We start from the raw sequence: 25,041 nt of genomic DNA, 5'->3' as shown, positions 1-25,041 counted from the left end.
AGTTAACCAAGGAATTGCATGTACCCACTTACCACTCCAAACGTCCCTTGAGGCAGTGGCTGTTCGAGCCGTTCTATTCAACAAACTGATCACAATCTGCTCACTTTACATACCCCCGCACTGCCAGCTCCAAAAATACGAATTCGAGTCCTTAATAGATCAACTTCCAGAACCATTTCTGGTCCTTGGAGACTTAAATGCACACAACAGTCTATGGGGTGACTCTCGCTGCGATGCGCGAGGTCGTCTGATTGAACAGTTCCTTCTCTCTTCTGGCGCATGTCTCTTGAATAAAAAACTACCAACATATTATTGCCTTGCAAACAGAACATTCTCGTCCATCTCCTGCAGCATGGCGTCTCCATCACTTCTGCCCCTAGTTGAATGGAAAGTTATCAATAATCCTTATGGAAGTGACCATTTTCCAATACTTCTGAACACACCAATTACAAATGAATGTCCCCCTCAGGTTCCAAAATGGCTGATTGAGAAGGCCGATTGGGAACAGTTTCGGAATGTTACACTGTTAAGTTGGACGGACATGTCTGCCTTAAGCATAGACGCAGCTGTAGAATACGTTACATCATTTCTGACTGATGCCGCAACCAAATGTATCCCACAATCAAGTGGACACTCTGGAAAACGACGAATTCCATGGTGGAACAATGAGTGCAGAAATGCGCGTAAGAAACAAAACAAAGCATGGAAGTTGCTTCGCGACTCTCCGACAGCGGAGAATCTTACAGATTTTAAGAACATCAAGTCTCAAGGCAGGAGAACGCGCCGACAGGGAGAGTTGGCAGAAATTTCTATCAGGCATCAATTCATACACACAAGAAGGCAAACTCTGGAACATGATTAGTAGGGTAGAAGGACGACAAACACATTCATTGCCTCTAGTAAACACACAAGGCGACAGCTTAGAAGACCAAGCAAACTTCCTAGGCGCACATTTCGAACAAGTGTCCAGCTCTTCGCACTATTCCGAGGCTTTCCAACGCTACAAGACAACAATAGAAAAACAGAAATTAGAGCGCAAATACACAAAACACGATGCGTACAACAGAGCTTTCTCCTTAGCTAAGCTGCAGGCATCGCTAAACTGCTGCAGTAATTCAGCCCCAGGCTCCGACCGTGTGGTATATGACATGCTGAAAAACCTACACTCTTAAAAAAAAGTTAGTAAAAAGGTTGTAACTGCAAGCAAATAGGTAGTAACTGCAGCGGTTACTAACTTTCTTGGACCGTTACTAACCTTTTGCTACCTGTTTACTACCTACGTTAGTAAACAGTTACTACCTGCAACCGTTGCTAACTTTTTCCTACCTGTTTACTACCTACGTTAGTAACTGCAAGCAAATAGGTATACTAACTGCAGCCGTTACTAACTTTCATGGACCGTTACTACCTTTTTCCTACCTGGCCGTTAACTATACTTAATCTAAAATTGTAGTTAATACCTATTGTGTTAATTTATAACTGGAATCGTCTCGACACATCATTTTAAATCGAAAACTGGTGAAAAAAATGTCCATGGATCTAGAAAAAAATATAAATTTTCGTTTTAAAATTACGCAACCGCGATTTCTAAGCATCGTTCATTCTGAAAACGGAGGAGCTAAAGTTAATGAAGTTTAAGCAAGTGCTATATGCGTTTTAGTACACAATATAAATTTCAACAAGCTAGCATGACAGGCGGACGTGAAAGAACCACAAGTGGTTAAAATTAATCCGGAGTCTATACGGCGCGTCTCATAATCATATTGTGGTTTTGGCACGTGAAATCCCAGAAATGATTATTATTAGCTTTTTACTCTCTATGTACTAGCACATGAATCAATTGAAATGCACTGAGGCTATGTTAGTGGGCTTAGTACCTTGTCTCGGCCGCTGTACATAATGCTTTTTTGCGGCAGTTTTATAGCAAATAGACATGACATATTGTTTCTTTTAATACGGTTGATTAAAAGTCTTGTGCTACGTCCACAAGCGCACATAATCCGGTAGTAGGGTAGGGTACTTTAGGGTCAGATTTTTTGATAATTCATCGTGAAACACAGGTGCTCACTGGTACCAGACGCGCATCTCCAATGTAGGGGCTATAAATACCCCGGGAGTCGCTTAGTAAGTACTGTCGCGTAGTGAACTTGTTGCTGCGTTTGTGTATTCTTCTAGTTCAAGACACTCCACGCAAGATTAGCCGAAGTTGTTTCGTAGAGTGGCATTATGAATTTCGTCACTGTTAATAATGTGGCAAAATGAACACGTTGGTATCAGTTACTACTTTTTTTACAACCTTTATTTTACTACCTATGGTTAGTAACAGCAAGGGTAGTAACAGTTACTAATCGTTGTTAGTAACGGCAAAGGTAGTAGCAGTTACCACCCTTGCCGTGACTAACTGCACTTACTAACAGGGTTGTAACATATGTGACAAGCCGTTACAACCCCAAAGTTAGCAAGTACTACTACCTTTTTTTTAAGAGTGTACCTGCCGAAACGCAAAAAACCTTACTGTCCTTGTACAATGCCATCTGGTTTTCCGGCGAGATCCCCTCGTCTTGGAAAGAGGCGATCGTCGTCCCCATTCTTAAACAGGGCAAGGATCCATCCTCCGTTGCGATTTACAGGCCCATCGCACTTACAAGCTGCCTGTGTAAACTTTTCGAAAAGATGATAAACCGCCGACTTATGCATTTCCTGGAAACAAACAATCTACTTGACCCGTACCAGTGCGGATTTCGCGAGGGTAGATCCACCACGTGCACCGACCACCTATTACGTATCGAGGCACAAATCCGTGATGCATTCGCCCACAAGCAGTTCTTTCTTTCCATGTTCCTCGATATGGAAAAAGCTTACGACACAACATGGCGCTTCGGAATACTAAGAGACCTGTCCCACCTTGGTGTACGTGGTAGAATGCTAGATATAATAGAGATCTACCTGTCGGATCGTACGTTCCGTGTCCAAGTAGGAAATGTTCTATCAAGACCCCAAGAAACCGGAGTGCCACAGGGTGGTGTACTTAGCTGTACACTCTTCATAATCAAAATGAATTCCTTGCGTCTTTGCATCCCACAAAATATGTTTTATTGTACATATGTCGATGATGTACAGGTCGGCTTTAAATCGTGCAACCTCTCGATGTGTGAGCGGCAGGTCCAGCTAGGTTTAAACAAGATCTCTAGATGGGCAGACGAAAATGGCTTTACACTGAATGCACAAAAAAGTACTTGCGTCTTATTCTCCCGAAAGAGAGGCCTCCATCCCGATCCAGACATTGGGCTACATGGACAGCGTCTGTCAGTAAAAACGGAGCACAAGTTCCTAGGGCTAATCCTAGACACGAAACTCTCCTTTATAACACACATCAAGTACATAAAACACAAGTGCATAAAAACAATGAACGTTCTAAAAGTATTGTCACGCACTGCGTGGGGTAGTGACAAGAAATGTCTGATGAATTTGTATAAAAGCCTCATACGCACTCGCCTAGACTACGGGGCAATAATCTACCAGTCTGCGACACCAAGCGCCCTAAAAATGCTTGACCCTGTCCACCATCTAGGCATTCGGCTATCTACGGGCGCCTTTCGCACCAGCCCCGTGGAAAGCCTCTACGTCGAATCGAACGAGTGGTCGCTACACCTCCAGAGATCTTACCTATCTTTTGTATATTTCCTGAAGGTGAACGCAAACAATGAACACCCCTCACACACTACAATCAATGAGTTGTCTGCTTCTGAACTTTTTCACAACCGTCCCTCGATGAGACAGCCGTACTCACTTCGCGTAAGGGGACTAGCTGAAGAAATGGGTGTGCCACTTCTCGAACACTGTCTAATGGCTCCCGCTGCCTATCTCCCGCCGTGGCAGTGGCAGCTTATAGATTGCGATGTTTCTTTCGTCGAAGTTACCAGGCATGCGCCACTTGCACATATCCGTACACACTTCCTCGAATTACAATACAAGTACCCACACCCTGAATTCTTTACAGATGCCTCAAAGTCTAACACTTCTGTGTCGTACGCAGCCGTTGGTCCATCCTTTTCCGATTCCGGTATTCTGCACCCTGATTCCAGTATCTTTACGGCAGAAGCCTACGCGATACTTGCGGCAGTTAAACACAAAAAAACAATTAAAACTACAAAAGGCAGTGATATACACGGATTCATTAAGTGTAGTGAAAGCTTTAAAAACTATGACGAAAACACACAAATCCGGTCCTTGTCTCACTCTACTCTATCTTATGCACGATCTACTCTCTTAAACAACACGTCGTAGTGTGCTGGGTGCCAGGGCACCGCGAGATACAAGGCAACGTGTTGGCGGATCAGCTAGCAGCATCCGCCCACGAAAACAGTCCCAATACATCTGTAGCTATCCCTCCAATAGACTTAAAACCATTCCTCAAAAGAAAGCTCAGGGCCTTTTGGCAGAGCACATGGGATAGGCACACACAAAATAAACTGCACGTTATCAAGCCGCAACTAGGTAATTGGCCGCCAGTATCAAAATCACGCCACACAGAAGTTACAATCTGCAGACTTAGGATTGGCCACACATACAGTACACATTCATACATTTTGTCCGGAGGCGATCCACCTGTGTGTGACCATTGTGGCGACCCCCTCACTGTACTCCACACCTTACTGCAATGCAGGGAGCTAGACGCTCTCAGAAAAAAGCATTTTTCGTCTATATACCTGCAGTACCCACTCTACCTGTTATGTTCATTGGCAGAGAACCCCATTTTAAATATCAGTCCCTCTTTGCATTCCTAAAAGATCTACACAATTTTAACGTTATTTTTCCAGGCGCTCCGTAGCGCGGCCTGATGATTGAGGCTGCTGCTACGGTTTCCATCAAAGGAAGCACCTGCCTCCCGGCCTTTGGGATCAAAGGCCTTGAGGAGGCACTCGTGCTGTTATCCCGCCTTTCACTTCTATAAATACCATGATCACTCGTCGTTTATCCCACACCCATAGATCACACCACTTGTCACTGCCATAATTTTAGACTGTATACATATTTTTTACGCTTCTTTATAGCGCGTGATTTTAGGCCTGTATACAGCCACAATACACCCTATCATCGTAATCACTGGTCATCGCTAACACCACATAAAAGACATGGCGCTCTTTGGCCACCCATGGCCCTTGCGCCAAAAAAACCCCACTAATCATCAATCATTCTTCTTGTGATTATTGAGGAAAGGAAAAAGGCACCTAATTTCTGTCTGCCTTGAGGCGACACGGCGCAGTGCCTTGTAGGGGTGGGGGGATGGGGGAAAAAGAGTAGGAGTAGGAGAAAGACGAAGTGATCAGTGCGCAGCAGGCGCGGTAGGTGTAGCGACGTTGCCGAGGCTGTAGCCGGTGTTCGCCGCAGCCGAGGTGGTCGGGGGTCCTCAGGGGGCCGTCCCGAAGGGGGGGGGGGGCGACTCTACTCGCCCCTGGGAGCACCGGGCCGCGCGCCGATCGCCTCAAGGCAGGTGGCTCGCAGTGGGTGCTCCTCGGGTAGGTCTCGTGCCACGGCCTGCAGAGGGCCAGTAGGGTCGCGATGGGGGCGTCCCTGGGATCCTCTGAAGGCGTGGTCGGTGGGTCAGCAGGCTCGTCCACCGTGGCGGAGGTCGCTGCTGGCAGGAGGGAACGGCGTGGCGCAGGAGTAGGGCGCTCCAAGCCGCGGTCCTTTGTGTTGTTCTCGAGCGGGGAGGTTTTGATGGCAGCCGCGTAAGAGCGTATCTCACGGGTCTCCTCGCGTACTGCCGCCGTTACCGCCCGTCGAGAGAGTGGCGTAGATGAGGTAGCCAGCAGCGTGGCCACTCGTCTCTCCTCCTGCCAGCGGGGGCAGGTGGGATTGGTAGCTGTATGCGCTCCACCGCAGTTGATGCAGCGGGGCTTGCAGCTCTCGGCCTCCGGGTGGCGGCGGCCGCAGCGAAGGCAATCTCCGATGCGCATGCATGCCTCAGCAACGTGTCCGAAACGGCCGCACTTCTGGCACTGGCTTGGTCGCGGTCGAACGTGCCGCACGCGCAACCGCAGGCCACCACGACCAGTTCCGGTGGGAGCGGCTCGGCGAAGCGTAACTTCACCGTCGCTCCCTCCCTCGTCGCCGAGAGCACGGGGACAGCCGAGGTGATGCCCGCAAGCAGCTCAGCGTCCGTAATGTCGCCGTCCACGCCGTACACGTAGCCTGTGCAGGCGCGACGATCCGCAGGCTCCCTGGCAGTGACGGGAACGCCGCCGAGTTCCTTGATGGTAAGGAGCTCCGACAAACACGCCGGCGTCCGCGGCCACGATGTTTCGGCGGTGGTTGACACGCACCGCCAACACACCGGGCCGCTTGGCGAGCGCCGACGCGAATGCCAGGCGCGACGATCTGATGAACGAACCGCCAGGGGCCGAGGGACGGTACAAGACTGTCCCTACAACAGCAGGATCGGTCGCGACAGCGGCGGTCTCGAGTGCCCTTGACCTCCGCTGCGCTGCCTTGGAGACGACGGCGACGAAGTCGTCCTCGGCTGGCGGGGGGCTCGGGCACGGGCGCGGCGCGGCGACCATGGTGTTGAGTGGCCTCGGAGCTGTCCGGGGCTCGGCTGCAGAAGGCGCGAACTCGCGCGGCCGCCACCGTCGCTTGGAGCGATTCAGAGCCTGAATGTCCAACGAGACGGAATGTACAACGAGACTGAATGTCCAATGGGTCACGTGACCGGCGAGACTGAATGTCCAACGAGACGGAATGTCCAACCGAGACGGAATGTCCATCGAGACTGAATGTCCAACGAGACGGAATGTCCAACCGAGACGGAATGTCCAACGAGACGGAATGTCCAACGAGAGGGAATGTCCAATTTAGAAGAGATAAACGTGCCCTCGTTTGAAATTTCTCAGACAACTGATTCATTGGGTTAAGATAGCCTAACGGAAGATCGAATTTTTTTTTGTGTGTGTTTTGCAAATATTGACTGTCTGTGGCGTCGGGCGTCGCATTTTTGTTTCCGTATTCGCTTTACTGCATTTATCATAATTTCAAGTTTTGTTAGTTTTGTTTCGATTTTGTATTTTTAGTTTTCATATGTATGGTGAATATGTAACTTTATTGCTTTATTTTGTTTGTTTGCATACTTTGCTGTTCCTGTTTATCTTTGTCATAAATCGGACATCACAGCCCCTTAAAAGATTACGAGAGTGGGCGCTCCCTCGTCCACTCTGTGCGGTATCTATCTGCGTTTAATCCCTGAGAGTGTTACCAGTGCCACTCTTAGCTAAGGCGGCGATTGTGAAACACTATTCTTGCCAGAAAGCGTCACGAGGCAGGACGAAGCCCCTTGCTATGAAAGTGCGAAAGAAGAACAGTTCGAGAGACTCAGTTACTTGTTAGAAAACCAACAGCCAATTAAGCCAAATAAAACATTGGGGACATTATTTGTTGCTTTTTTTTAACTGCGATGTAGTGATTATAACCTATATTCAAAGTAATCCAATTAGACGAAAAAACACCCTTTCCATCGGTGGGATCCGAACCCGCAACCTTATAATTACGGCGACGATTTGCGCTTCCTAACACTCCCAAGGATTAAGCTCACGTAAATACCCAACAAAGTGGACGAGGGAGCGCCCTCCGTCGTAGCTTAATTGTTAGAGCATCAGACGCGTAATGCGAAAGTTGTGGGTTCGAATCCCACCGAAAGAAAGTGTGCTTTTTCGTGCCATTTAAGTCATTTCAATGTAGGTCATATTCGTTACACTACAGTTAAAAACATCAACAAATAACGTACCTATGCTTTCCTGGGCTTGATTGTTGGCTTTCTACGAGCCCCTAGGACAATTCTTCTTCCCTCTTAAAGAATGCGGGTCAAAGAAGCTAGGAAGGAAATTTTCCTTTAAAATTAAATTCTTGGGTTTTCCGCGCCAGAACCACGAAATGATTATGAAGCATGGTGAGTGTGGGATATCAGTTTTAGTGTTGACTACCTTGATGGAAACATGTCATGGCATTTCGGCTACGAGAGAACTGCAGGCCGGTCTAGGAAAGACCATGCCGTTAAAGAGGTGGTGTCACCAAATTTTGAGGCTATAAAAAGCCTGCTGTAGGCTTTCTCTGTAAGCAAGGACGCTCAGTACGAAGTATTGCACGCAGAAAACGTTTAGAATATATTTTAATTCACTTCCAAAGTATGTATAAACGCTTATTCTCGCGATCGAGACCCATCGCTAGCGCGACTGACACCGACGTCACTGTGTAGGAAGCGTAACGAAAGTTTTAGTGACGTCACACCACATTAGAGTGACGTGCAATGAGCGGTGACCTACAGCTCCGCTGCACCGGGCCAGTCAAGAGAGCATCAGGCCATGCGCTGCGAACTGCTCATTTTTTCTGAGCTTATTGCCGAAGTAGCCAATCTTGCTCGCGTTTTGCAAATTGCTTCGCGTGAATAATTTTTCATTACAACACATAGCATACAGGTAATCGTTGGCGACAATAAAACCGTTTTTATGATGTTTAAAACCACTTGAGGACTTTTCAGAACCGGCCTGAACACGAGCTTTACTACTACTCTTCCATTGACGTCGATATTAGTGCTGTAAGCTCAAGTGAAAAAAAAAAATAACTGGGTCGGGAACAGACTTGTACGCATTACAGTGAAAGAGCGTCAGCGATTACAATTACTTAAAAAAAAAAAAGCTAACGGATTACGGAGAAAAAAAAATGCCAGGCCTGTGCGGAAAGCGCAGCACAGTCACAGCGAAAGCTGGAAGAGCGTCATTTCTAGAGCCCGTTGTAAGCTCTCTGGGGCTACTAATACAAGCACACTAGCAAGGTACCCACTACGCCATAAATCACAATATTTGTGAAATTGGGAAGCACCTACAACGCCATTATTCGTCATTGTGCGCAGAAGCGAGGTTCCAGCTACACATATGTAAGGCATTATGTGCACTTTGTTTACGTGACGACTATGACGATGAAGAATTGTGGCTCAGGCCTTTGTAATGGGTTGGAAGCTTTAAACGGCTCACCAGTTACGTAATTCGCATTGTGTGACGCCCGGTCGCTATTTAACTCTCCCACCATGCAATATAACATACATTGACGTGAGAAAGAGAGACAGAGAGAGGGGGGAAGAACTTAATTTAGACCCTGAGGAAATGGATGATGGGCTCATGGGCTTCCTTGGAAACCAATGCAAGTGCCCTTGCGAGGAACCCACTACGCTATAAATCATCATAATTTCTGTGAAGTAGGGAAGCAGCCACTATGCCATTTTTCGTCATTCAACGGAGAGCCGTGGTACCCGCTAAAAACATGTAAGGCATTATGCGCACTTTGTTGGTGTTGTGCCTGATGACGATGAAGAATTATTGCAGAGCCCCTTGTAATGGGTTGGAAGCATCCAACAGCCCACTCGTTGCGCAATTCGCATTGTGTGACGCCTGGTTACAGAATTCGCGTTGTGTGATGCGTGGTTGTTATTTCACTTTTCTACCACACTAAATTACAGATGTTAATGTGGTTCCTTCTGGACATGAAGCCTGTATAGCGTCGTTTTGCAAGACAGGTCCAAGCACCGGCATGGCTCTGAGGTACAACACTGGGCTCCCACGCAGAGGGCCCAGGTTCGAACCCCGTTCCATCCTGGAAATTTTTTCTTATTTCGTTTTTTTTCTTATTTCGAGCGATAGTGGTTACGGACACCGGCGGCGGCGGCGGCGGCGGCGGCGGCGGACAACTACGCCACCAAAAATGGCCGTTGAAATGATCTCATAACAGCTTTCGCTGTAAAACTGAAAGCTAATCGATTACTCAACAAGGTGAGGTACCGGGCTATTTGGTTTTGCATAATTGTTAAACTGTGCTAAAGTTGCAGGTACATATTTTTAGGGAGGACGCACATAAAAAAGGCATGAAAAGCGCAAACTCAACTCGATTTGTTGAAAAGGCATCAAGTTATATGAACACGAGCAAACGGGTGCTAAAGAGAGTTCTTTAAATATTTTTTTCTTATTTTTAAATACTTCTTTTTTTGCGTCTTATGTCCTTATTTTATTCCCTCGTGTCTTTGCGCTCGCGCTCTCTCTCTCTCTTTATACATACATATATATACACACACACACATATATATATATATATATATATATATATATATATATATATATATATATATATATATATATATATATATATATATATATCCCTGCCATTTGTACAAGACTGGGTATCGAGCAGTATTACGCGCCGTGCGTAATACGCAGTCTCAGCGCCACGTCCTATCACGACGAAACGAATTTTCACGCACGTCGCAAATGTTAGGGCACATTCGGAAAATTTTCACAGCAAATATTGGGATGTGTGGAACGAAAACGGAAAAGCGAAATTTGTGACCGGGACGGAATGTCCAACCGAGACTGAATGTCCAACCGAGACTGAATGTCCAACGAGACTGTATGTCCAACGAGACTGAATGTCCAACCGAGACGGAATGTCCAACGAGACGAAATGTCCAACGAGACTAAATGTCCACTATTGGACATTCAGTCTCGTTGTACATTCCGTCTCGTTGGACATTCAGGCCGCAAGCGGCTTGGATTGTGTCTTCCGCTTGTTTTTCTTCCTCTTTCCTGCGGGAGCCGCAGGGGGCGCAGCCACGCTGTCGGCGGAGGCCGCCTGTGTGAGGAGGGCTGCATGGGTTGTGGTTGAACTCGCGGTATCGTCCGGCTCGGAAGGGGAACCGGCGGGTGATGCTGCAGCTGTTGTTGTGGTACCAGCTGTTGCTTGTGTGTTCGCCTGCTTCCGCGGGCACTCCGCTGCGTCTTCCTCGCGTCCCCGCTTACGCGAGGTCGCCGTGGCGTCTATGGCTTCGTCTTCCGTCATCGCAGCATATGGACTGGACGTAGCGTCGTCTGTGCTGACTGGCGTGGTAGCTGCTGGCTCGGAAAGGTCGGCGGCAACTGGCGCTGCCTCCTTGGCCTTGTTGAGCAGCCAGTCTCCAATGGTTGTCACTGCCTGCTGCTCCAACTGGTTGAGGCTCGCAGTCGGTGCTTGTGCCGGACTCGTGTTTGTATTTGCGTGTGCCGCGTGGGTTGCAGCTCGCAGTGTGGCACGCTTTTGAGCTAGCCAGGTTACGAAGTTCTGATAATCTTCTTCGTCCTGTTTTTTCCGTAGCGCTGTGGCGTATTGTGCCAATAGATGATTGCGAAGCTCGAAGGGCGGGCGTACCACTCGAGTACCCGAGCGTGAGCGCTGGTGAGGCTTCGCGGCAACGCGATGAACGGCGGGTGCGATGGCAGCAGCAGGGGCAGCAGGTGCCGCGGTGTTGCAGGCAGGCTTAGGGGGTGCCGCGATGGTGGCGGGAGGCTCCGAAGTGACCTGGGAGGGTGGTAGCGCCACCTTGGCCTTCTCCAGTGGCTGGTCACCATTGACAGAAACGGTCTGGTGCTCGGGAAGGTCCTCCTGTTGTTGGAGGGATCTCTGAGCTTTGCCGGTCTTCATCTCGTCCAACTCAGGAATCGTGGGACCCAGCGGCCGCTGAGGGAAGCGTAGAGATCGCGTTCAAAATCGCGGAGCGTGAAAGAAACAACCTTTCACTTCAGCGGCCCAAACGAAAAGCCCCCCGCACCTGCCTTTTGACTGCGCTGTCTCAGCACGTTCACGCACCCTGCACGCGCTGTTTTCTGCTCGCCGTGCACGTGCAGCTTCACGTGTCGCTTGCTCTGAAGGTTTAGAAAGATCCCAGAGATGGAAAAATACGTTTTCACGGTGGGAATCTCACCAGAGGAGGACAGTTGATCGACCACCTTTCCGGGACCGAGTAGGTCGTCAAGGACGATGCTGTTTGTGCGAGCGCTACGTGCGTGCTGATGCTGAACGAGCAGATTTCTTTGACATGATTAGGGAGGTGACTGCGCGAGTTCTGCAATTATGTTACCGGTAAAACGCACATTCGTTGCGGCAGTCGTGTCTACTCGGAGCTGTCAGCAAACATCCAGCACGCTTTCGCGTGCGTTTTCTACTGATAACTTTTCGATTGGTTGGATGCCAAGTTTGTCGTGCGGCTTTAAATTTATCATGAGCTCAGTGTGAAGAGCATAAATTTACATCTGCCCTGTTGAGTCACTGGCTGCATCGCAATGCGCAGTGTTCAGTTTCGTGGGAGTTTCACTTTTGCCGAGGTTTGCATCGAATGATAACAACGTCGGATCGCAAGTTTAATGTCACCTTGGATTTTATAGAGCTCCCTTTGACAGCATAATGATACGCGAAAAAAAATATATATATTTCATGCCCACTTCGACCATGCATGTTTCTTGCAGAGGCGTGTCTCATTTCGAATAATATCGACGCCTGATCACGCACCGTGTTCTCTTATTCGAATGTCCCTTTGGTTGTTTCGACAGCTGGCTTGGTCAGCTCAGCATCATACTATACAGGGGCGTAGCCAAGTGGGGGGGGGGGTTCAAACTCTTTCCGAAAATTTTCAATTTTGCTTGCGTATATGTACACGCACACATACAAACGCACGCACGAACATACATAAAGTATGGTTGGACCCTCCCCCCCCCCCCCCGAAAAAATTTCTGGCTACGCCCCTAATACTATACAATACCCACTGGGACTTTGTGCCCGATGATAAGGGCATCTGAATTCGCGAAGCCATCAAAAATTTAATTGCCACCTTGGTTCTTTTTTCAGCTCGTTTCCAAAGCGGGAACGGTATATTGCCCGCGGCTCACGCGCAGGCAAGGCTTTATATTACGTGCCGAACGCATAACATTATTACGAGGGACGCCGTGGTGGAGGAGGAAATAACTTTATTCCGAGTCCTGCGAGTTGGTGGGGCGGGCCGATGGCCCCGCCTAGGAGACGGCCAGGAGTTCTTGAACCCTGGCGGCCACCTGGGGTTTTTAACGTGTACGTAAATTTAAGTACGCCGGTGTTACTGCATTTTGTTCTCATCGAAATGCAGCTGCCGTATGCGTGAATCGAACTCATGACCACGATCTTAGCAGCGCAACACTTCAGCCTGCTAAGCAATCACGGCGTGTCGCATGCAAGGCCAATATAAACGCTCAGTGCAAACATGCAGCTTAATTCTGTTTACAGGGAGCCGCGACGGGAAATGTACCGCAATCAGCTGAATTAAACACTTAGTACTCGCGGTAAGTTATTTAAACTGTGGTGTAATAAGCCCACATGCTCCGCTGCTGTCACATTACAAATGGTTGACTCGGAAAGCCAGCGCGCAATCTCGAAACGTACAACGGCTATTTGTTGTAGCTTCGGCTCACAAACGCACTTCCCTTTCAAATAAGCACGATCATCGCGTTTCTCCCCGTTAATAGTTCGTAATACTGTGTACGACAAAAATTGCTTCAAGGTGACAAGACCGCGAAAGCATCGCGGCGAAAAGCCATAATCCACTATTGACGCCTCTGCTCCTCGCACTGCTTGCATTAGAAACGGTAGAACATGACAGGAAATTTTCGGCTCTTCGTCATTTTTAAACTTTTGTGACAGTTCACAATGCAGCAGGACTGCATGCCTGCTTTCGAGTACGACGAAGGAACGGCCCCCATAGCGTGAAAAATGCGAGATAAAAGCCCCGGGGAGCACGTTCTCCGCGCGCGCAATGGGAAAACCAAGCAAGAGCGACACGTCCGAGCTATAGTCCCTAGATTTTCCCCTGTTCTTTCTTAAGTACCGACAACCATTGAAGCGCCGGCGACGAATCTCATTGGCTAACGCTCGTTTTCGGTAGCCATGCTCTTCCTAACTCTTTTCCAACACCTGGTGAAACGGGTCCCCCATTCACTAATGACAGGTGGTTGACGGCAGGAGAAAGGCCCGTCGCGGTAGCATATTGTCCGCTGAAAGATGCGTGGCTAATGTACTTAGACGCACTTGGCTTTGTAAATCTTCCAAGTTAGGAAGAAAATGGCGTCGGACGCCAGCTGCGCGTGAGAGAGGGCCGTGAAGGGAGGCAGTTGTCGGTACTTAAGTAAAAACGAAAAATCTAGGGACTTTAGTCCGAGCACGGCCGGTCTAGAGGCGCGCGCTCGCTCCTTCCCTTACGGCCTGCGCAGCCGCCGGGAGTACAATAGAACTTTTTCTATACAGTCACGACGGCGCGCTCCGCGTGAGGGCGTCGCGAGCCAACCGCCCAAAGCGCGTTTGGCCGTATAGGCTTCGTGTTGTAAACCAGCTGTGCCCCGCCAATTTCTCGTGCTAATTACTTCTTTCGGTTGTAGCAAGCGGTGAAGGAAGTACAGGTGCGTGTGGGGACAGTCTGCCTTTCTCGGCAATCGGCAATAGAAGACGCACACGCAGCGCTACTAGCAACAACAATATTTTTTAAGACCCGACCACCTCATATTCGATGGAGGTGCTTAGATTTAAGGTGCACGTAAGAGAACCCCAGCTGCCACAGCAGTGCATTTTTGGTGGGCCACGCATATTTACAACGTCAAAGAGGGGAGCCGTCACAGCTGCTTTGACGCACATTGTCAAGGAGAAGGCGCTACCTTCAAAAGACATGGGCATTCGCGACGAAAACATTGAAGAAGCGGCGGTGCCTATTCCGGAAGATGTTATTGAGGAACTTGAAGCTCTGCGAGAACCTCCTCCCAAACCACCGAACTCTATTGCCTATTCAGGCTTGGTGTATGTAGGTGGTTACATTGCCAAACTCATCACTGATGTCGGTTGCGAAACATGCGCCATGCTAGTGACGACAAACAAAACGAGCAGTCCTTATCATCTTCTCCGTCAGCAAGAAGCCTATGATCTACACTACCCGAAGCCGGAGTTACTATCAATGCTGGACATATTTGTGACGTTCTTCGAGAAAGCAGTCAAATATCTTCCTCGAACGAAAATCCTCGAGACTCTGCAATTGACTGTTGAGCCATACCTTAAAGATTCGCCACTTCTGGACTGTCCGGAAGGTGTGGACGAGAGTCACGCGAGAGTGCTGGCTCATATTATTTCTGAGAAGTTTCTCCGGATTCTTCTTATTAACTACACAAAAAAGTTAACAGATCAGAGTTTTATTCACAAGCCCTCGCGGAAGCGTATCAGGCTGTGAGAGACTTGACTCCTTTAAACTGTGATCGTCGCTACAGTGTTTTACTAGCAGTGATTTTTTTCAGTTCTCCATGCGCGTATGGGGGCCATGTTTTCCTTGGTACTACAACAAGGAAAACAATGTTTTCCTTGTTGTAGTACCAAGGAAAACATTGCTTCCCATGGAAAGGATTCTCTGAAAGTTTTTTATGTTTCCTCTTCGTCTGCGGCGTGTCCGTCCTCATTATGCAATGACTTTCACTTTCTTGAAGTATTTGTTTCAATATTAAAGCACGAATTAAATGCCTCCAACAAAAAATGTGCAATTTTGTTATTTTCAAGTACAGCGACGGCCGGCACATACATTTTAAATAAACATTTCCTAAACCATGATTAAACCGTTTCCTCAACCAAATGCAATGTTCATCCTCTTACTTATTCTCGAAGTTACAGAAAAAAAAAACAAGGCTGTGTTATAACCGCGTCGATGCTTTGCCGAGCAACAAAAGCGGGCTTATGAGCGGCCTGCGCCACTTCAGTAAAGCGGAATTTACCAGAGTCATCATATATACTTGCTACCATGTTTCTATCGCATTGGTACCATGAATACCATATAGAGTAACTTCAGAAAACGCCACGGTAAGTCAGAAGCCGAGCACTCCCTGCGCGCGCCAGCCTCCGCAACGGCCGGGGAGCAGTTAAAGTCCCTCTATTTTTCAAAAGTAGCGAAAGGTCTTGATCCAGCCGCCGCGCCCTGCGATAGGCCGGTGTGCGCCACGTGATCTTTTCGCCTTCGCGCCCCGCCCAAAGGGTCCAGCGGCGGCAGCGCTGTACCGGCGATAGCTACGGATCACTGTGTTTTCTAGCGTGGAGTGTGGCGATTTTAGCAAGTAGAGAGTACTTCACGCGCCTCTGTCGCATTGTTGTTGCAAACTAGAAGCGTTTGTGTACCTGAAGTTGAGTGGACGCAGGAATTCCGCGTTTGAATTTAATATTTGGAGCCTGACGTGCTAGTATGTCGGGTCTATATATATGCCTTCGGTTGCCTCCCCGCGCGGAGAACAGAAAAAGTTTTTCTTTTTTTTTGTTCCTAGCGATGACAAAAATATAAGCTGAAGGAAGGCCTAACAAAATCAGTCGCAAGAAATTTGCGCCCACAGAAAACACCCGGAAATGCGAAGTAAGTTATTTTGTAATGGTTATAACTTCAAGCAGCCTTTTGCCTGGCCGGCGTGCTTTTGTTCGTGCATATGCATGAGCATTATCTCAGCAACGCTATTATTGCTTCGGCATTCTTTATGCCGTAGATTTGTGCGCAGTAGTCAATGGAGAGTCACGCCCTATGTCTCTAAAAATAAATTGCTCGGAACCCTATAAAGCTGCCTTTGTTTTTCTCACCGAGGTGGCTTCAACACTACAAGCTCACAGGGAAATGAGCATTTGGGATTAGTTTTTTGCCACACCTTGCCGTGTTTTGCCGCACTGTTGTGTGCGAGATCGATTAAGACTTCTTTGTTGAAGCATTCCGCGTGATGTTTTCCCTAGAGGACCAGAATGATATTGACATGTTCGAATAAATAATATTGCAAGACGCTGGGATGAAAAGACTGAAACCATATATGCCATATATTTTAGGGCCTGTACGTGTATACATACCCCAAATTTATTTGAAATTACATGGGGTAACATTGCAACGTACCTTCATATCTGCGGGACACGGAGGCAGCGGGGGGTAGTAAAAGGGGGACGGCTTTGGATAAATGCACGTTGTTAAAAACAGTTAAACATTAAAATGGGCGAGGTCCTAGTGGGCATGCTATATTTCCTAGATCTTGAAAGGTACTCAAGTTGCTGATATTCCTAAAATGCAGTGCAACTGAATTTGGGAAATATAGCCCTTCTCCTAAGGGAGGAATGCATGAGGAATATCGCCTCTTCTCCTAAGTAAACCTCTTAGAGTATAAACAAAATAAGCTTAGTTAAAAATACCGTGGAACCTGGGAAGACTTGCAAACACTGACAAACACAGTCAAACCAATAATAGCGCGTATTTTGCGCTACGCAATACAAGAGCGCTAGGTTCCCGATGAAGTTTCCGAAAGTACCAGTACGCTGACTACCTGCCTATTTTATTCGAGCTAGAAAACAAGCACTTTTAACTCACCCAAACACCACCTGTTCTTCAAGTTACGCTGAATGCCAAGATATGCAAAGAAAAAAAAATAATGCCCTGCATGATTGCTGCTGTGGGGAACCCGCTCGGAACCTGCTTCGGAAGCGCACGCGTTTTATTTCAATATTTAACGTGCTCCGTGCTCGTTAAAGTTATTGTCCCTGTAGTTTGATAACTGATGATCATCTTAAGCCACAAATATTAATAATTTAGCGGTTGAAGCGAGCACCCAGTTCGGTTTCAGGCGCCCGCAATATGCACGGGAGCGAGCGGCGCGTCGTCTGCTATCGCTGCTCCTTGGACCCCTCGAGAGGGCGCGCGTGTAGTTGTCGCTACCTTTATAAATATAGGGACCTTAGGATGGATGGATGGATGGATGCTATGAGCGTCCCCTTTATAACGGGGCGGTGACAAATGTGCCACCAGGCTCGAAAAAAAAAAAAACCAACAACCTTTACTCTTTTTTTTTTTTAGCGTTGGCCCAGTGTCCCTACTTCAATCAAAACTATTTTACTCCAGAAGAGAAAAAAAAAACGTTAAGTTTTCAGCTCCGTTCTGTGCCCTTTACGGCAGAATGCCCTTATTTTTTTTCCCATTATTTATTTTTGTCCTTTCTCTCTAGTTTTCTGCCACCAATACTCTAACCGTCTCTTACTTATTTCAATCGCGGGTGTGTTCAGCTTTCCATTGTCTCTAAACCCCAAGGCGTCATGTAGGCTCGTGCCCAAACGTACACCTGGGCGGATATCTCCACATTCAATCAGAACATGCTCCGCCGTTTCCTTATCTTCCCCGCAGCACGTGCATTGTTCTTCTTCTTTACTGAATCTCGCTTTATAACTACCCGTTCTAAGACCCCTGTCACACGGCCACCACCGAACTTCGTTAAACTCCATCAATGTAAAACTCCGTGAGGGAGTTAGACGGTGATGGAGTTGTGCCCATGTCACACGGCAATATTACGAGCTTCGGACAGAAGCCGCAAGGGGTCCATTAGGCGCTGCTGCACCTACGTCTGCATGCAATATTTCGCGTCTAATCACGCTGAAAACATTCTCAATGGTATGTGTGATTATAAAAAGTATAATTTATTTCATCGACACAAAACTTTTTTTGTCTTTATCACATGAACGTGTACCTGCAAGCATGTTGGCAGTAATTTTGACAAGAGTGTTGGCAACACTGTACGTTTGTTTTGGTACGCGTCTTTTCTACACGTACCGATTGTCAAACACGATGCAAGTTGTCGCCGAGCTCTTTGAAGTTGCGCTACCACCCAAATCACGTTGTCCTTTCCAATATCAGCTGGGTACAGGTCTCACGTCCAGTCCACGAAGCCTTTGCTGCGGATGGCTCCCACGACAGTCCGCGTGTACTGCCAGTACGAGTGCCGGCGTCGACGGAGAAGGAAGAAAACCCGCGTCACTCGACTGCTATGACTATTGGTAGTGCTGAAGTAGTATGAAGAGCACCGCAATAAGAAGGAAACGAGATGCACAGACGTAAACACAACGGTGCACACGGACTCGGGGACACTTATTCAAAATGGCGGCACGACGACTTTTCGCGAGGCATGGTGCGGAGAGTATGTGCACTTATACGCGTTTTTTTTCATTAAACTCAGGTTATGACTGGATTATGCAGTGAAATAACTTTCAATATTAATGAAATTCATTATTGTGTTGACTGCGGCTGTTTTGTGCTTGCGGTTTCTTCCGTAACTACAGATTACTGGGGACGAGAGTACTCCATTCCACCGTTAATGGAGATCGCCGATGTCCCTTTGCGAAACGTTCCGTTTAACTTCCTTGACGTAAGGGAGACCGTGTGACACGGACCGCATCTCCGTTGACGTAACGACGAGGGAGTTGCACGGAGTTAACGGGTGCCCGTGTGACAGGGGTATAAGGCAACCCGATCTCGCTTCAAACAGTAAAGCGCTTCCCATTGAATTGTCGTAAAATGCCTCCCTCCTTGTTTCGTTTTTGCCCTTTCGGTAGTTACTCAAAGCCGGTTTTTTCTCCATAGCTGCCATCCAGTAAATCCTCTCCGCCTCTCTGACTTTTCGCTTAACGCTCTTTGTTGACATACTGCTTACACTACCAGCCGTATATTTACTAGTGAGCCTCCTAGTTCTTTTTCTCCACTGTGTGTCCACGCTCTTCCTATACAAGTAACGGAACACCTTCTCTGCCCATCTACTCTCCTTCATATTCCTTAGCCTTTCTTCGAACCTTATTTTGCTCTGAGCCTCCCTCGCCTCAAAACCTGCCCATCCCATATCGCCCTTTACAGCCTCATTTGTCGTCTTCCCGTGAGCACCCAACGCGAGGCGTCCCACAGTCCTTTGATTTATATCCATTCCCGATTGCACCTCTGCCCTCATGCACACCACTGAGTTCCCAAAAGTAAGCCCCAGAACCATTACACCTTTCCACAGACCTCGAAGCACCTCGTACCTATTGTATCCCCACAATGCTCTGTGCTTCATTATTGCAGCATTCCTCTTTCCTTTTGCTGCTGAGGCTTTTTCCTGTACCTCCATGTACCTGTCACCCTCATTTATCCATACTCCGAGGTACTTGTATTCGCTCACCCTCGGTATTTCTTGGCCCTGTATTGACACCGCCTGATCACAAGGGTCATTGAATACCATCAATCCACATTTTGTTACACTAAATCCTAGTCCTAGAGCTTCCCCTTCCCTTCCGCATATATCCGCCAGCTGCTGTATATCCTCTCGACTGTCAGCAAATAAGACAATATCGTCAGCATAAAATAATCCTGGAAGCAGTTGGCTCGGAGCGCCCCCACGAAATTGCGGCCATAGGTAGCAACAGCCCCCCGTGCGCAGGCCGTAAAGGAAGGAGCGAGCGCGCGCCTCCAGACCGGCCGTGGTCCGAGCTACCGGAGCTTTCCCCTCTCTCCGCTGGGGCGGCGGACGGCGCTGCGCAAACTTGAGCGTTGGAGGCCTATCGGGCTGCAGAAATTATGTGCCTTTTTCCTTCTCCTTTCGAACCACTACCACCACCACAAGCACGTTTCATTGCATGTTTGATCCCGACCTAATCAGAGGTGCTGCTGATCGTCCATTTTAATCGTCATTTTTCTTACGTCTGAGCCAAACTCGATCCGGATCGGCCCTTATGTATGGTAGGGTGGAGAGACCAAAAAGCGTTTTTTTATTTCATTACTAAATGATAATACACACTCTGAGCACAAAACCACTCATTGGCGAGCACGTAGGAGCGCTCGAAGCCATTCAGAAATGGCGCCCAGAAAAGTGCCTCCTGAGGAATTCAAGGGCTTGTTTACCTGTTGTTTTTCCTCATCGTTTATGGATGCATGGATGAATACAACTTTATTAAACGTCCGGCAAGGTTTAACGCGACCCGGTCTTAGGTCCCCCCTAGAGCAACGTCAAGGACTTGCCTCAACGTCGCCTCACGGGCTTGCTAGACTGCCCACATTTGGATGCCGAGGTCTTAGCTGCGCAGAGCGGCGGCCCACCTCAACGACAGGGTCTCCGGAGAAACTGCCATCATTCTGATAACATTATTACACTTCCGCAACAACTGTTTTAGTGTTGCTGGCCCTTCCTGGTACAATTTGCACGTGTAGTCCTGATGTTTGTTTGGGCATATCCGTTTTAGGTGGAATGGGCTAGGAAAAATCAGGTCGTTTCTGGATGTATGCATTTTTTATAATAAATATGGCTAGATGAGTGAAATATATTCATTTTCTACAATTTCCATAAGATTTTAGTGCAAATTTTGGCAGCAGTCATGTTTTTGTAGCCTATAGTCATTGGTTTATGTTGTGAACACTTTCCGCGGGTGCTTTTAAATATAAAGCCGCGTTCTCCTCGCGATTAGTTTTCTGAAAATTTTCGAAATTTTATGTACCTTTTCTGAAAAACAATTAACACAATTTGCACGCATAATATATATATATATATATATATATATATATATATATATATATATATATATATATATATATATATATATATATATATATATATTGTAAGGAAAGCGAACAGAGACAACGCCTGTTCGCTAGGCCAGCTGTTCTGTTCTGATCTTCGTCCTTCTCCTCGCGCTAGCTAAGCATGCGCCGCTGTCTTCATTACACTCGGCCACACTGCGAGCATCGAGTCTTGTCGAAAAATGGCCCTTCTCTGGCGTTGGTCATTTCCTCGCTGGTGAAAACATTGAGAGGTCCTGGGTACATAAGCAGCACTAATGCTTCTTGCGGGCGACATTGGCTGCCTCACGGAGGCCGGTCACGTGTCCGGTGTGGTTCTGGTGGTCGTGACTTGTTCTGCTGTGCTGCCAAACGTTCTGGAGGACGACACTGGCTGTGTCGAAGTGGTCTCATCGGTTGCAGGCCGTCGTGACAACTATCGCGTCGCAGTTGAGAACATAGGGCAGGAAATCGTGAATGTAGCGCCGCCACTCTCCAGAATGAGCGGGGACGTCTGCGCTGTTCGCGGTGCGTCACCGGGCGACAGGGCGTCTCGCTAGACATCTGCGGCAACGCAGGGCAAGGTTCACGCACTGGCTTATGAGGCAAGTTCTACTCTTGAGGTAATGCTGATGTACTTGTTCTCGAGCTTGTTGTTCTTACCAAAGTGCCGCGTGCAGTCAAGCCGTCTTGGGCAGAAGACGTGTCATCAGCTGCAAGCATGGGCTGCACCATAAGGTCTTCTATGACTATGGCTTCAGGCGGGATAGGCACTGCAGCTTCCTTTAGGGAGACCGTGCTTGGCAAGTGGCGAGCGACTGCACCCTCGGCCAATGTCTGCGGTGAAATTCCGGGGTGTTGTGGCTCCTGGTTGTGCGCCAGACTGGGAGTGGTCGTTAGTGTTTTGTCACCGGCTGGTTGGGATAACGCTGACGTCGGCACACGGTGGAAGTCACCAGACGTCTCCAAGCACTCTAGCGCTGGCCAGCTTGGGGGGTGGCTCGCCGGCTGCTGTGGCTTGGAGGCGGTCATAATCTCTGCCAAGGATGGTCCTGTGGTGGGTAAAGACGTGAAGTTTGACATCTGTAGGTGAAAGTCCACCTTGCGGTTAGTGTCGATGACTGCCGCAGGGCACTCCGCGAAGTTGTCCGTGAAGCAGCTACCGGACACAGCTGCGCCGTGCCCTTCACGATCTCGGTCACCGAGAGAAGGCAGGGGGGTAGGGGCCCGAGCTGCACCGTCGGGATTGTGGGTCTCACAGCTCCCATCCGCGGTTGACAGTGGGTCGGTAGGCTGCGGGTCGCAGGCATGAAAAAGCAGACGAAAGAGACTCGTCAACTTCGCACACCACTCCGACCAGGATTGCTGCCGGACATCTTCGTACACTCTTAGAAACAAAGTTAGTAAATGTTTAGTAAATGCTTGCATTTACTAGTTTCGAGCTTATTTTACAACCTTCGCGAAATCTGTTTACTAGCCAGCAGTTAGTAAAGGTCGTAAAGGGCTGCCTTCACTAACCAGAAAGTTTACTTGGTGTTTTTAACTAAGTAACTAAGCCACCCACGTTGCCAGATCTTTCGTAGATGCGCAGTATACTTTGCCGTAATCGTGACGGTCTTTAGCAAAATTTAAATAAACTATAATTTTATTGATTACCTTGGAATTAAAGTTTCGTGCTACGTGATGGCACGCATAATAGCAAATACAAGGGCCCACGATTATGTGTAGAAAACATCAATTATTCTTCTAAATTTTATGGTTGCTAACCAGTACACGGTGTGCTATCCCAAAGTAGGAGCATAAATAGTCTTCAAGCCGCTGCTAGAGTAGATATCGGCTACGTAAAAGTCTTGCTATTCTGTGTGTGCGCTTGCGTGTGTGTTCTCATTCGTGATAAATTCATGCCTCTATTTATGTTGCTGTGATGTGTACTTACCATGGTAATTACATGAAGTAATTAGCGGCCATTAGTTAATGTACGAGGACAATGCCACTTCGTTTTAGGGGCGAAGCTCCTTATAGCGGCACCCGTTCGTCCCTCGTAGAGTAGTATGTAACCAGTCTTAAGCCTGTTTCACATGCAGCGATTTTGCTCCAAGAGCGGAGCGGCTGCCGTCGCGGAAGCCCAAAAACAGGTTTTTTAGAGCGACCAGTGGACGCGCGATCGAGATCGCCGGAGTTGGAAAAATTCGCTAGCGGCAGAGCGGCTGCCCAAGGTCAACCAATGGGGGAGCAGTGACGCGGGAACACGTGACTGTAGGGATGGACACGAGAGCAGCCGCGCGCGCCGGGAGGAACTCGCTCCGACTCGGTTTCCTAGCAGACGACATTCGCTGCAACGAGCTGGCAGTGTAGAAAACGCCGTTCTTTTCCTTTTGTTGTTCTTTACACTGTAAACCACTTTGCACCCTTAAGGGGGTTTCAAGCAAGCAAAACACCCTTTTGCCTAACCAAAATTTGCAAAAATTAGGGTGTAAGGGTGTTTTCCTTCCCCGAAATAACCTTTAAGAGGTAATGCTCTAACTAAACACCCTTTAGGAGGTAAGGGGTTTATGGGTTATCGAAACACCCATGGCCCGTACCACAGCGTACCAGATGATAACTGGGACTCGCTGATTAAGATGTCGTTGGATCTTAGGCGAGTTTAGATTAAAAGGTATGTCTCTTTCAGGGATATCTACAAGCGTACCATAAATTTATACCTATTTTCTTAATGTTTAATGTTAATTTATACGGAACAGGAATATCTCCACCGGCACTGAACGGCGGCTTAAGATACTATAGCTATATATACCAGATGGTCAATGTAAGGCTGTGTAGCACGACTGTGCACGAGCGCTCCGTGCATGTGGTATCTTACAATACGCTCTGTTGTGTGTGCGGTTTGGCGCGTGCGTGCACCTTCTGTGGTGATGTCATCTGTAATTGCTTGTCCCCTGACAGGTAGGTTTTATTTTTCACATTTTTCAGTGATAAGGGTGTTTAGGCTATTGGAAACACCCTATGGTATGGGTGTTTTGATACGTGAAAACACCCTTTTCCTAGGGTGTAAGGGTGTTAGTTATAGACACGGCAAAACCCCCTTAAGGGTGTAAAGTGGTTTACTGTGTACTGCGCTTCCATCAAAGCAGACAAATCGTTTGCACGTGTCATTTTGTTCTTTTGTATTTTTATCGAATCGTGACACCAACATAGGTCCGGACAGGGGGAACCTACGACACTCCGCACTTGTTCGCAGTAGACGTTTCAGTTTTTTTTTCCTACTCTGGTGCAGCACGTTGGAATAGTTTACTGTTTTCTTTTTCTTTTTTTTTTAGTGGTCACGTACCCCGAAGACGACAAATGCCGCCGCCTCTTTACTGCAGAATGCCCATAGGCAAAAAAAAGAAAAGAAAAAAGAGACGAGCTCTTTCACAAACCTACAATGTCGTCGACTGGGCCGCTGGCATCCGCTTGCCTGCCCATACGGGTTATCGGGTTATGGGTTATCGAAACACCCATGGCCCGTACCACAGCGTACCAGATGATAACTGGGACTCGCTAATTAAAATGTCGTTGGATCTTCGGCGAGTTTAGATTAAAAGCCATGTCTCTTTTAGGGATATCTACAAGCGTACCATAAATGTACGCCTATTCTCTTAATGTTTAATGCTCATTTATACGGAACAGGAATATCTCCACCGGCACTGAACGGCGGCCTAAGATACTATGGCTATATATACCAGATGGTCAGTGTAAGGCTGTGTAGCACGAGCGCTCCGTCCATGTGATATTTTACAATACGCTCTGTTGTGTATGCGGTTTGGCGCGTGCGTGCACCTTCTGTGCTGATGTCATCT

The 25,041-nt window shown here is 47.9% G+C and overlaps 1 protein-coding gene across 1 annotated transcript; it reads right to left on the bottom strand.

Moving 5' to 3' along the window:
- Nucleotides 1-10,569: 10,569 nt before the first annotated feature.
- LOC119398642 (ice-structuring glycoprotein-like) lies at nt 10,570-24,667 on the bottom strand. Its single transcript, XM_049417376.1, has 3 exons — nt 24,626-24,667; nt 21,866-22,495; nt 10,570-11,529 (listed from the first exon to the last, which is right to left on the bottom strand). The coding sequence occupies exons 1-3, from the start codon at nt 24,665-24,667 to the stop codon at nt 10,570-10,572; spliced, it is 1,632 nt and encodes a 543-aa protein (XP_049273333.1).
- Nucleotides 24,668-25,041: the final 374 nt, after the last annotated feature.

This window comes from Rhipicephalus sanguineus, chromosome 7 (assembly GCF_013339695.2).
Source record: "Rhipicephalus sanguineus isolate Rsan-2018 chromosome 7, BIME_Rsan_1.4, whole genome shotgun sequence".
In the NCBI taxonomy this organism is placed as follows: Eukaryota; Metazoa; Arthropoda; class Arachnida; order Ixodida; family Ixodidae; genus Rhipicephalus; species Rhipicephalus sanguineus.
This window is presented reverse-complemented; position numbering and strand designations above follow the sequence as displayed.